The sequence below is a fragment of the Nannospalax galili genome, unplaced genomic scaffold, assembly GCF_000622305.1.
Source record: "Nannospalax galili isolate Female #2095 unplaced genomic scaffold, S.galili_v1.0 scaffold664, whole genome shotgun sequence".
NCBI lineage: Eukaryota > Metazoa > Chordata > Mammalia > Rodentia > Spalacidae > Nannospalax > Nannospalax galili.
This window is the reverse complement of record NW_008354274.1, coordinates 3,571,432-3,583,292: the sequence shown is the minus strand read 5'-3', so window position 1 is coordinate 3,583,292 and position 11,861 is coordinate 3,571,432. Positions and strand designations below refer to the sequence as shown.

General features: G+C 50.7%; 1 protein-coding gene across 2 annotated transcripts in view; it reads right to left on the bottom strand.

Annotated features, from left to right (window-relative positions):
- Positions 1 to 1,813: 1,813 nt before the first annotated feature.
- Snx8 (sorting nexin 8) overlaps positions 1,814 to 11,861 on the bottom strand; it is a 51,735-nt gene continuing 41,687 nt past the window's right edge. Inside the window, exons 8-11 of one of the 2 annotated variants that reach the window (XM_029555158.1) lie at positions 9,495 to 9,563; positions 7,330 to 7,473; positions 6,896 to 7,042; positions 1,814 to 4,416 (exon numbers count right to left, since the gene is read on the bottom strand). In XM_029555158.1, the coding sequence (XP_029411018.1) occupies positions 4,303 to 4,416; positions 6,896 to 7,042; positions 7,330 to 7,473; positions 9,495 to 9,563 (474 nt within the window). In that variant the 3' untranslated portion in view covers positions 1,814 to 4,302. Of the gene's footprint in view, positions 4,417 to 6,895; positions 7,046 to 7,329; positions 7,474 to 9,494; positions 9,564 to 11,861 lie in introns of both variants that reach the window. The other variant, XM_008851405.2, reaches the window with a different exon arrangement.

Genomic DNA, 11,861 nt, shown 5'->3' with positions numbered 1-11,861 from the left:
TCTATGTTACGTGTGTTTTGCTTGCATGTATGAAAGCGTGCTTGTTGAGGCCATGTCCACTAGAACTGGAGTTACCAACTGTTAGCCACCATGTGGGTGCTGGGACCTGGATCTGGGTCCTCTGTAAGAGCAGCCAGTGCTCTTGACCACTGAGCCATCTCTCCAGACCCCTTTTAATTCTTTAATTGGTGGAAAAGGTTGGAGTTAGCTCAGCAGTTAAGAGCACTGATTGCTCTTGCAGAGGACCCAGGTTTGAGTCCCAGGACCCACATGGCAGCTAACAACCATCCTAAGTCCAGCTCCAGGGGATCCAAAGCCCTCCTGACCTCCATAGGCATGGCATGACATGGGTGCACTCACATACATGCAGATAATACACTAATACACATTAAATAAAATTATATATATATATATATAAAATTGGTGGAGAAAATGAACCTGATTAAGACTCCTAGATGGTAGGGCCAGAGAGATGGCTTAGCAGTTAGGGTACTGACTGCTCTTGGAGGATCGGGGTTTGATTCCCAGCATCCACATGGCAGCTACAAACCATCCTTAACTCCAGTTCCAGGGGAATCTGATACCCTCTTCTGACCTCCGAGACACTGCACGACACGGGTGCACTCACATACATGCAGGCAATACACTCATACACATAAAATAAATTTAAAAGAAAAAAAGACTCCTAGATGGTAACAGGTGCCAGATGATAACAGGTGCCAAACTGACTGAAAGGTTTATATATCCCAGGCGGACCCTAACTGGCATGGGCCAGCAGGTAAGATGTAAAGGTTAGAACCAATCAGGAGAGGCTGCTAAACTTGGAGCCTGGAAAGACTGAGGCAAAAGCATTCCGGGGGATGGGGGAGGCAGGCTCCAGTGCTGCATGGTGTTTATAGGAAAGCAGACACTTGGCTCTCAAGAGGGTGGGGTGAAAAGAGCCTGCATCCAGCAGTTTCCAAGTCCTGTCTGATACATAACAGCTCTTGGCTGTCAAGAGGGTGGGGTGAAAAAAGCCTGCATCTAGCAGTTTCCAAGTCCTGCCTGATACGGCTCTTTGAACCAGAGGATTTGCAGTTTTAGCCTTGGCTACAGCCTCAATGCTCGTCACTGCTGGGGCCCATCCTGCTGCTGCTGCTGCTGCTGCTGCTGCTGGCTCTGGTGACCACTCAGGGTATTGTGTGTCCAGTCTTGTCCATAGGAAGCTGCAGGCATGCTGATGTGGCCTGCCCTTTTGCAGACCCGGAAGAACTGAGGGAAGGCCAGGGTCACAAGCTAGCAGGAAGGTGGCTCCTCCCTTTTTACAGTGTGAGAAAAAGGTCCTGGAGGAAGTGGTCTAGCCTGAAACATGTTGAGCTTTGACTTTGGGGAAACATGAACAAACTCCTATACAATCCAGATGAGGTTAGTTTTGTCAACTTGACATGATCCACAATGACATGGGAGGAGAGCCTCCATGAGGGACTGTCTAGATCAGGCTGGCCTGTGGGCATGTCTGTGGTAGAGTGTCTTGTTTATACTGAGGTGGGAAGACCTGCCCACTATGAGTGGCTCCTGAACTGTATGTGTGTGGAGGTGGGCTGAGAACAACCAAGCATGCATGCATTGATTTCTCAGTGTGACTGTGGCTGGGAGGTGACTAGCTGTCTACAGCTCCAGTCGCTGTGCCTTTCCCACAGTGATAGACTGTGACCTGGAACTGTGCGCTGAAATAAACCCATTGTCACCTAAGCTGCTTTTGTCAGAGTATTTGATCACAGCAACAGAACAAACTAAACTGAGATATCAAGGACAGACCAAAGAAATGATTACACCAAACTCCAACTTGGTAAACTGATGAGTTTATTGGGATTACTTACAGGAGTGTGGGTGAGATGACAACTCAAAGGCAGCTACACCTTGGAAAAGCTCACCCCAGCATGGGTGAGAGCTCACGAAAACTGCATCCCTGGAGCTCCGCACAACTCACAGGCAGCTCCATAGGGGTCTCCTCTTCCCAGCACTTTTTGCACCTTGTATAACCTTAGGGAGGGGCCTTATGAATCTTGTTTCAGATTTCTGAGACTTCTACATCTTGCTTACTTCCTGAGTCTTCTGAGTCTCCTTCCAGGAGGGAATGTCTGAATTCAGAAGGAGTTGGTATGAAGCTCTCCCTCATGGGTACCACCTGGAAAGCATACAACTGCCCATCCCAGAAACTTAGGATTCCAGTTTCCAAAACATGATGAACCTTGTTCATGGAGGTTTATAGATCAAACGTAAAATATGAAGCCATTTGTAAACAATTACAGTTTATTAGGTGTGGCAGTAACTGATTCCCGCAGCCCATAAAGTGCTTCATACATCAGCAGGCAGACTCCCGCAGCACCAATATCCTGACTCCATCTGCCCAGAGTCCCCACAGCACTGTCCCAGAGCCCCACAGGCCCTGTCTGGCCCACTCAGCAGGGCTGGCTAGCACCAAGTAGGCTGTGCCTGGAGGAAACACCTTGTCCAGTTAAGACTGCAGCTGAGGCCCACTCAGCCCAGGAGAACAGAACAGGAGAGATCTCCCATGAGACTTGCACTTGGCCATCTTTCTGCCAAACATGGCTGTGGTATGGCATGCAGGGTTGGACTGAGGGCGGAAGAGTTTGTAAATTGTTGGTTCCCTGTACCATGGGGCCTGGCCCTGGAGATGGGGGCAAATGTGATCTTCTACAAGCTTGGGGTCAGGCACTGGCAGCCCAGAGTCATGGAGTGACTGTGAAAAGGTAGGCTGTTACCAGGCTCCACCCCAGACCTTCCTAAAGCATCAGGGTGGGCTCACATCCAGATAGAACTCTGCTGCCTGACAGCCAGTGGGAAGCAAGCCACACCCTGTTCCAAAGGCCTGGGCACCCAGCTCTACCTTTCCACCCCTCCTCATTCCCACCCTGCAAAATTCTAACACCTTGAATGCTCAGGTATGTCTTGCTGTTTAGGAAATATTTCTTTGAGCATCACAGGTCACATGGTGACTAAGAACTGTTTTCCACAGGGAGGTCACAGGAAAAGATATATACTCCACCCAGCCTGCAAGAGAGGCACAGGAATCCATCTGGCAGGAAGGGGCCAAGTCTCCGTGTCTTCCCACATGGCCCACAAAAGCTCCTGGCAGAACACAGACTCCCACATCCTGAGGGAGGCCAGTAGGTGTCTCTGCAGGTCTGTCAGATCATCTAACTCTCTGGCCAAAGAGGACACTCAGACAATCTCAAAGAAAGGACCCAGGCCTGCCTGACCCCACAGAGCTCTAAGAACAGCACTCTTCAGCCTGGAGGAGGAGGTAGCCAGAAAAGACGACTGGTTTCCTCAGGCAGGTGGGAAGAAGGCTGCAAGGAGGGATGACATCACCCAAGGAGGCAACAGCCTAAAAGGCAAGGCACCCCAACACACAGATGCCTAACGCTGAACGTTCAGTCAAATGCAAACACTTCTCCATGCCTCCATCTGTCCCCTGCTGGCACTTGTCCCCTGTCCCATCTCTAGACTTAGTGCCCTAGAGTGACACCAGCTATCTCCAAACCAGGAAAGTGACAGAGCGGTGTCTACCCTCAGACACAGGAGAAGCCTCTATGCACACCACTGCTGGAGATCTTGGAGCACCTATGTCTTGCACACAGGATCCCAGTGTATGAAGAGGGGGCAACTCGGCAACACCGATACCACAGGTCAGTCTCGCATTAGGGTTCCATGGATCGTAACTGGAGCAACACTTAGCAACGTTTGATCTCTGAGTAGCACTGTGCACCCAATTCTCTTCCTCATCAGCCTCACTTTCTATCCTGCCTACTGTATCTCCCATAGTATCTATGGGCTTTGGTCCATGGCTCATCTTCCCACCCTGGGCAGCCAGCTCCTTGCCCAGCACTGCTGACAGGCCACAGGGCAAGCCAGCATGCCACTCCCCTACCTGGGCTGTCCCAGCATGCAGGGCCCCTTCCATACTCCCCCAGACACCACCTGCTGGGTACAAACAGCCCTTAGCACCACAGGCATTGGGAGCAACCCATCCTGGATTACTCTAACTTCCCACTACAGACCTTACCAACAGGCCACAAGGCAGACTCGAGGGGTGACAGGACACAGACCTCCCTGGAAAGACGGGGGAGACAGAAGGCCACCAGCACAGCCAGCAGGCTCTAATGGGCATGGGCTCCTGTGCTTCAGCCCCAACCACAGGCAGCTCGGAGCAGTGTCTGGAGTGAATCAGCCAGGGACCACACCATTTACAAAGATGTTTTAGTGAGGCCGCAAGGAGCTCTGCTGAGGGCCTCGACACTAGTGGGGACACATGCCATCCTCCTGTGGGGAGCGAGGTGGCGTTAGCACATTGTGAGGTCCAGGAAAGAGGCAGCTCAGCTTTGGCGTCAGGTCATTCCACACCTTGCTCATCTGTGAGAAGAAGGAACCGAGGTCAGGAGGGTGGCCCATCACACGCACGCACGCACGCACCCCCCACCACGCCCCACCAGTCTCCATAAGCAGATTAGCCCTTTAGCCCTTTTCCTCTCAGTGCTCTGGACACTCTGGGCACTGAGTCAGGAAGATTCCCAAGTTCCAGACCTGCCTGGGTTACATAGTGAGAACTTGTTTTCCAAAAACTAAAAGCAGGGCTGGGATACAGCTTAGGAATAGAGTGCTTCCCAAGCAGGCACAAGGCTGAGTTGGATCCTCAGCACACATCCCCATCCCCACCCACACATACTTTTTAAAAAAGTTCTTTTACTGCCAGGTGTGGTGGTGCACGCCTTTAATCCCAGCACTCAGGAGGCAGAGGCAGGCGTGTATCTGTGAGTTCAAGGCCAGCCTAGTCTACATAGTGAGTTCCAGGATAGCTGGGGCTACGGGGAGACCCTGTCTCAAAAAGACCAAAAAAAATTTTTTTCTTTTACTATAGTCATGTGGGGGGGGTGGGGGGTGTATTTGGGCATGTGGGTGGAGAGCAAAGGACAAACTGCAGAGGTTGGCTCTCTCCATCCACCCTGTGGGATGGAACTCAGGTCATCAGGTTTAGTGGGAAGTATCCTTATCAGCTAAGCCAAGGTCACGTGACTCTTCCCTGCCCCCCCCCCTTTTTTTCCCTTTTCCTGTATGGCTATGTAGCAGAGGATGAGGATGACTAGAAACTTCTGATCCTCCTGCCTCCACCTCCCAAACACTGGGATTACAGGCACACACCATTAAACCTGGGTTATGCGGTGCTGGGGGTGGAACCCTGGGCTCCCTGCATACTAGGCAAGCACTCTACTGACTGAGTCAAAACCCTAGCTGAAGATAAATGTTATTTTGCCTGGATGCTGCAAAAGTTACTGGGCAGGATGAGCATCACAAAACTGCCTTGAGTCATTGGGATTTCTCACACAGCATGGACAGTCCAGCCAGCATATGTTCCACTAACACTACTAGTCACTGCTCCAATAAACCCAGACAGACGGTGCACCCCAAGTCAGTATCTTGCGCTAACACCCAGTGGCTCTGGCATGACTATACAGATCACAGTCTAGGTCGGCCACTCATCCTTCAGTCATCACGGCTCCCACCTGACTTGGAGCACAGCCATCATTTACACTGGTTCCCTCAGCTGCAGTAACCCTTCTTAACCACAAAGGTGAGATCATGCACTGTTTCCAGCCCACCATGTGGGAACTCTGCCCCAACCCCAAGACACTGGACAAGCCAGGTCAGTGCATGAGACTCATTCCCCTCCCTGCTAACTAGCCTACCTCTACCTTGGTGTGTTCCTTGGTGACAGGGTCCAGTCATAATCAGTTGATTACCCAGTCACAGAGCTTGGCTGGATGCTGCTAGGGGGTGACTCTCCATCTGTAACCATGACACCCAGGCCAACAATGGAAGCCAGTGGGGTCCTACCTCATGGACTTTTCAGACAACAGCCCCACACAGTCAGAAGAGGTCCTTAGAGATTGAGGATATAATTCAGATAGCAGAGCACTTGCCTAACATGCACAAAGCCCTGTGCTTGGATTCCCAGCACCACATAAACCAGGTGTGGTCATACATGCATGCACTAGGTCGTACATGCATGCACGTCATTCCAGCACTAGGGATGTGGAGGTAAAGGCATTAAAGTCCAAGGTCAGGCCTTCAAAATGGCTCAGCAGTTAAAAATGCTTGCCGACAAGCCTGAAGACCAGAGTTCAATACCTGTAACCCACATAGTAGAAGGGGAGAACTGACTCCTTTAAGTTGTCCTCTGACCTCCACATGTATGTGCCATGACACATGTGCCTTTCTCCTCATACAATATATAAATGTTAAAAAATTTTAATAGGGGCTGGAGAAATGGCTCAGCAGTTAAGAACACTGGTTGTTCTTGCAGAAGACCTGAGTTCGAATCCCAGCACCCATGGCTAACAACCATCCATGACTCCAGTTTTTTCTTTAAACTTTTAAAAAAAATTTTTATTATTTTTATTTTGTGTATGCATGTACTGCCTGCATATAGGTAAGTGCACCATGTTGTACAATGCCTCCGGAGATCAGAAGAGGCTATCGGATCCCCTGGGACTGGAGTTACTGACAGTTGTTAGCTGTCATGTGGGTGCTGGGATTTGAACCCGGGTCTTCTGCAAGAATAACCAGTGTTCTTAACCGCTGAACCATCTCTCCAGCCCCCCATGACTCCAGTTTTAAGGTATCCAACACCCTCTTCTGTCCTCCACAGGCACTGCACAACCTGGGTGCACTTACATACAGGCAATACACTCATACACATAAAATAAAAATATTTTTTAAAAAAACTGTTTCAGGCCCGTGTATATCCCAGCTCCATTCTCAAGGTGACTGGCTAGCAGGCTGGGCAGCTAGAGATAGGAAGGTGTCAGCCGTGATGGGTACAGGAGCAGCTCACCTCCTTGTGTCCTTGGATCTGGGAGTTGACGAAGGCGCCCAGGATGTGCGAGGTGAGGGGCAGATAGACATGGACGAGCTGTGTCTCTTGGTGCAGGCAGTACAGGGAAAAGTAGTTCCGGAGCTCCATGGTCTGGATCATATTCTCCTGCTGCAAGCAGAGAGCTGACCTGTGCACTGGATCACAGATGCAGGTCGGAGCATCTGCCCTGATCCCAGGCACTTGTGTCTTCCAACCACTGGAGTGGAATCCAAGGGAACGCAGGGCCAGGATTACCTGGGGTAGCTCCCCACCTCCACCACACCCAGCCCAGATCTGGGCAGGGGTACCTGCGGTGCCAAACTCACATAGCTAGCCAGGAAAGGCTAATGGGATGATCCCACATGCAGCTCTGCCTGCTACCTGCTGTGCCCTGCCTCCTCCTGGCTGCTCACCTCCACAATTCGAGACTCCAGCTGCTCCACGGACTCAGGCTCACGATGTGCGGTGCTCATCATCTGCCTCTTCATCAGGCCGTACTTGTGCAGCGCCCACTGGTGCTTGTGCAACACACCCTTCTCATGTCTCTCACACAGGTCCTGAGGGGAGGGAGGAATAGCACACCCACTTGTGGAGGTAACCTCAAAAGGACCCAGAGTCTGGGACTCTGAGACCTTCACACTGTGTATTTTAGGTTCCCCTATCTCCGGAAGGAGAGCAGAACACAAGGAAAGCAGAGGTAGCAGGGAGAAGGCTCATGCCAACTGGCAGCGAGGGTGAAAAAGAAAGCCATAAGGGCCCTTCGGAGGACTGGCTTCTACTCAGGAAGAGTTCACGGTGGTGGTGAGATAGCTCAGCAGGTAAGTGTTTGCTGCCAAGCCTGATGACCTCAGTTTGATCCCCAGAACCCACAAAAGAACCAATTCTCTCAAAGACTGTCCTCTGATCTCCTTGTGTGCCTGCACACAGAGACACAAATCAATGTAATAAGTTGGGAGGGAGGGAGGGAGGGAGGGACAAAATCAAACCACATCCTGATGTAGAGTCAGGCCCCACTAAGACCCTATCTTCCCATGCTAGTCTGGATAAGGGCAAACTGCACACAGGCCCCAAACCAGAATCCCTCAGTTTTTGTATATAGTTCAGTACCTTGGGGCAATCTTAAACCTCAGGCTATAACATACCACCAACTCCAGAGAGCTAGTGTCTCAAAGGTAGCAGGACTGTGTGCCCAAAGCCACAGTAAAAAAACCTTACAGGCCAAGTGTGGTGGCACATGCCTTTAATAATCCCAGCATTCTGTAGGCAGAGGCAAATGGATCTCTATGAGTTCAAGGCCAGCTTGGTCTACATAGTGAGTCTCAGGTCTGCCAAGGCCACATAGTGAGACCCTATCTCAAAAAAAAACCTTACAGGCATCCAGGAAAGGTGGTGCATACTTGTAATCCAGCACTAGGTAGGCTGAGGCAGAAGGATCAAAGCAAGTTTAAGGCCAACCTGAGTTATACAGTGAAGGCCAGCCACAGCACCTTAGTGAGACCCTGTCTGAGAAAACAACAGGCTGGAAAGCTGGCTCAGCAGTTCAGAGCACTGCTGCTCTTTAGAGGACCTGGGTTCAGTTCCCATCACTCACATGGCAGCTAACAAACATCTGTACTCCAGTTCCAGGGGATCTGACACCCTCTTCTGGCCTCCACTGGCATTGCATATCAAAGTACATTTATATACATATAGGCAGAACACTCATACACATAAAAAAAAAATAAAACAAGCAAACAACAAAAAAGAAAAGACAGAAAACGCAAGCTTAAGAATCAATGCACGAATTCTACAAAGGGCATCTACCACCACTCCATTCAATAGAGGAATTTTTCCAGAACATTCCCAGTAAGTACTGGGCCAGCTCTCCTGGAGATCTTCAATGGGAAGGATTTCTCTGGCCTATAAGGCAACCCATCCCTTCAAGGACACTGGACACTTAGAATGCTTCCCTGGCTGGGAGCTCAGCCTGATTTCCTCACCCACATGAAGAAGCAAATTCCTTCTGAGTGGGCCAGGCCCCCAGACACATAGGGAGAGCTTCATATCTCTCAGCGTCTACCACCCACAGCAATCGTGCCCACCTCAACTCTGGAGCTTGCTGGGATGCTATCAAGAGCCCCAGGCTAGCCCAGGGAAACCTCAGGCAGATGGGTTTCCTCCAGGTTGGACATGGCCACTGCCATTTTGAAGCAGGGCAGCTTGAGCACCCACAAGGGCCGCATGAGACAAGGTCCATTAACACTCCCGTGTGGAGGACAGGGGGAGGCTAGCAGGATTTCAAGATTCTGGCTTCCCAAGATTATGCAAGAGGTAAAAAAACTGTCTGGGGAGTGGGGGCCACGCCCTTCAATGGCACAGTGCCTATGAGTCACTGTGCTCACTGTAACTGCACAGGCTCTCCAGGCTGGACTCATGGAATCCTTCCTCTGGTCATGTCAGTGCTCTCTACCTGGGGTCAGAAGATGTTTCTTTGCGTCCCCCTGGCCCCTTTCCTGCATGGCGTGGCTCTGAACCTCTGTTCCCTTGGACTCACGCCCTTGACCAATCCTGAGCTCATGCTCAGAAATGAGAGACTCACTTTGTAGGACTGGAGCAAATCCAAGAAGAGATTCAGCTTCTCCACCACATCATTTTCTTCTTTTTTACCCTAGGAAACAGGGGTGAGTTAACCAACATGCAGCACCCAGGCCCCATCAACCACCTGGGGAGCTTACCCTTTACCATGGCCTAGGAAACAGAGGTAAGTTAACCAATATTGCAGTACCCAGGACCCAGCACCCACCTGGGAAGCTCACTTTCCCCCCAAACCACAGCCTAGGAACAGGGGTGGGCTAAAGTTAACCAACATGCAACACCCATAACACAGCAGCCCCCTGAGAAGCTGCCACCCCAACAAGTCATGGCCTGGCAGCTCTCCTCTCAGAGTTACCAACCCAGGCTGCAGGAGAGTCCCGCTTTACCTCTGACAGCCCTTAAGTCCAGGCAGAGAGCGCCTCAAACCTGGCAAGTGTGAGGGCAGGCAGTCATCCTCTCCACTCCAACTGTCTCTCTTTTGGTTTTCTGTGTACACTGTCTCCTACCCACAATGGGAGGGCCACACCTCACGCTGGCCTCCAGCAGCTCTGCCCAGCGCGGCAAAAAGCTTGTTTGAAGCTGTGTGTGCCTCCAAACGGGAAGGGGGAAGGATGCTGGAGTGAGGCACTTTACCGGCAGGGAAAGATGCAGCTTGGGAAGGGGAGACTAGTGGCACAAAGGACCCACATGTAAAGGCCCAAGTGGGGACAACTGAACAGAGATTTCTGATGTGCAAGAGCCACACAGACCAGAGCAGGGGGGCAGGAGAGGACACAGGCTTCTCTTCCAGCTCACAGCTTTGAACAAAGTGACTGCGACAAGTACACTGGGGCACAGACCTCCCTCTTAGCCTGCTTGGTGATTATGGGGAAAGCTGAACTCCAACCACAGGATCCAGGGACAAGAGTGAACAGCAGTGGTCCAGATGCTGCTAGGCCTATGGCCACACACATCAGCAGCACGCTTCGGACAGTGACCCACTATGTACACACTGCCCATATGTGCATGTGCACATACAGGGCCCAGCCAACGTAAGCATACCCAAGGTTCCTGGTGCTCTGGGGGCTGCAAAGGAAGCCACATGTCAACCTGTGCACAAAGGATCATTGGGGAGGAGGCGGCAGAGGACTGACAGGAAGTGAGGAAGTTTTGCAGAAATACAAGTACAGGTCTGAGAGCCCAAGCTGTGACCGCCTCAGGGGCCCTTGAGACCTCAGTCCACTAAGCCAGGAGGGTCCTGGTCATTCAGTTCTATGCATGCAGCCAGCCCAGATACTAGCAGGTAAATTTCAGGAAAATAATAGTGGAAGCAAGGTTGTTTTTCAAAACCATGAGAGGGGCCCGGGGAGATGGCTTAGTCAGTAAAGCACATGCTGTCAAGTATGAGGTCCAGATTCCCAGTACTCATGTAAAAAGTCAGGCAAGGTATTATTTATACCTTGTATACCACAGCTGGGGAAGCAGGAAGAAAAGGATCCTTGGAGATCAAAGGTCAGCCAGTCTAGCCAAATCAGTGAGCTCCCCTGTGAGACACCCTGTCTCAAAAACATAATGGTTTCAACTGCCCTGGAAGAAATGCCTGTGTGTAATAGTGGTACAAATATTATAGGAGTAACCAACCACTTTCCAAATGGATTTAAGGTCCCCTTCATAGGATGGAGCCCATACCTAAACTGAGGCTTGAGCTTAGGAGCCTGCGGCTAGATAGACCACAGGCCATAGGGAGAAAGCCTATACTATTCTGCTAAATAGATATAGCATTAAACTGATTTATAATGATGTATTGTTTCTAATGACTTATTAATGCATCTTTCAGCTCTCAGCAGAGAAGATTCCTTATGCAGCAGATGGTGATTAACAGAGAACTACAACTGGCCAATGTGCAGAGAACAAGAGGCTGCAGACCGCTTCTCCCTGAATAGGACGCCATTACTTCTGCCCCCCATGGCTCAGGGATCATACAAGAGGGAGTGGAAAGACTGTAAGAACTAGAGGACGTAGATGACCACAAGCTGACCAGTCAGCTGGTCAATTACTCATATGAACTTACAGCAATGCTGACAGCATGCACAAGTCCCACGTAAGCTCAAGCAAGACAGAATCCCAGCAGCCTTGGGGAAGTGGGTAAAAAAACCCCAACCCTAACCTGAGGAACTACTGGAAACTGGTGACTGCTGGAAAGGGGCGATTCAATCTCATTAAAGGGTGAGACTCTTAGTAGGTTGATCAGGCTCCAGGGGATGAACCCATACCAAAGGGCACTTGGGGTTGGCACAAAACTGATTCTAGAGGCATACATACACACAGAAATCTGGTAGGTGGGTTGGAAGGAGGCTGCAGATACAAGAGGGAATCTAAATATGATCAAAAT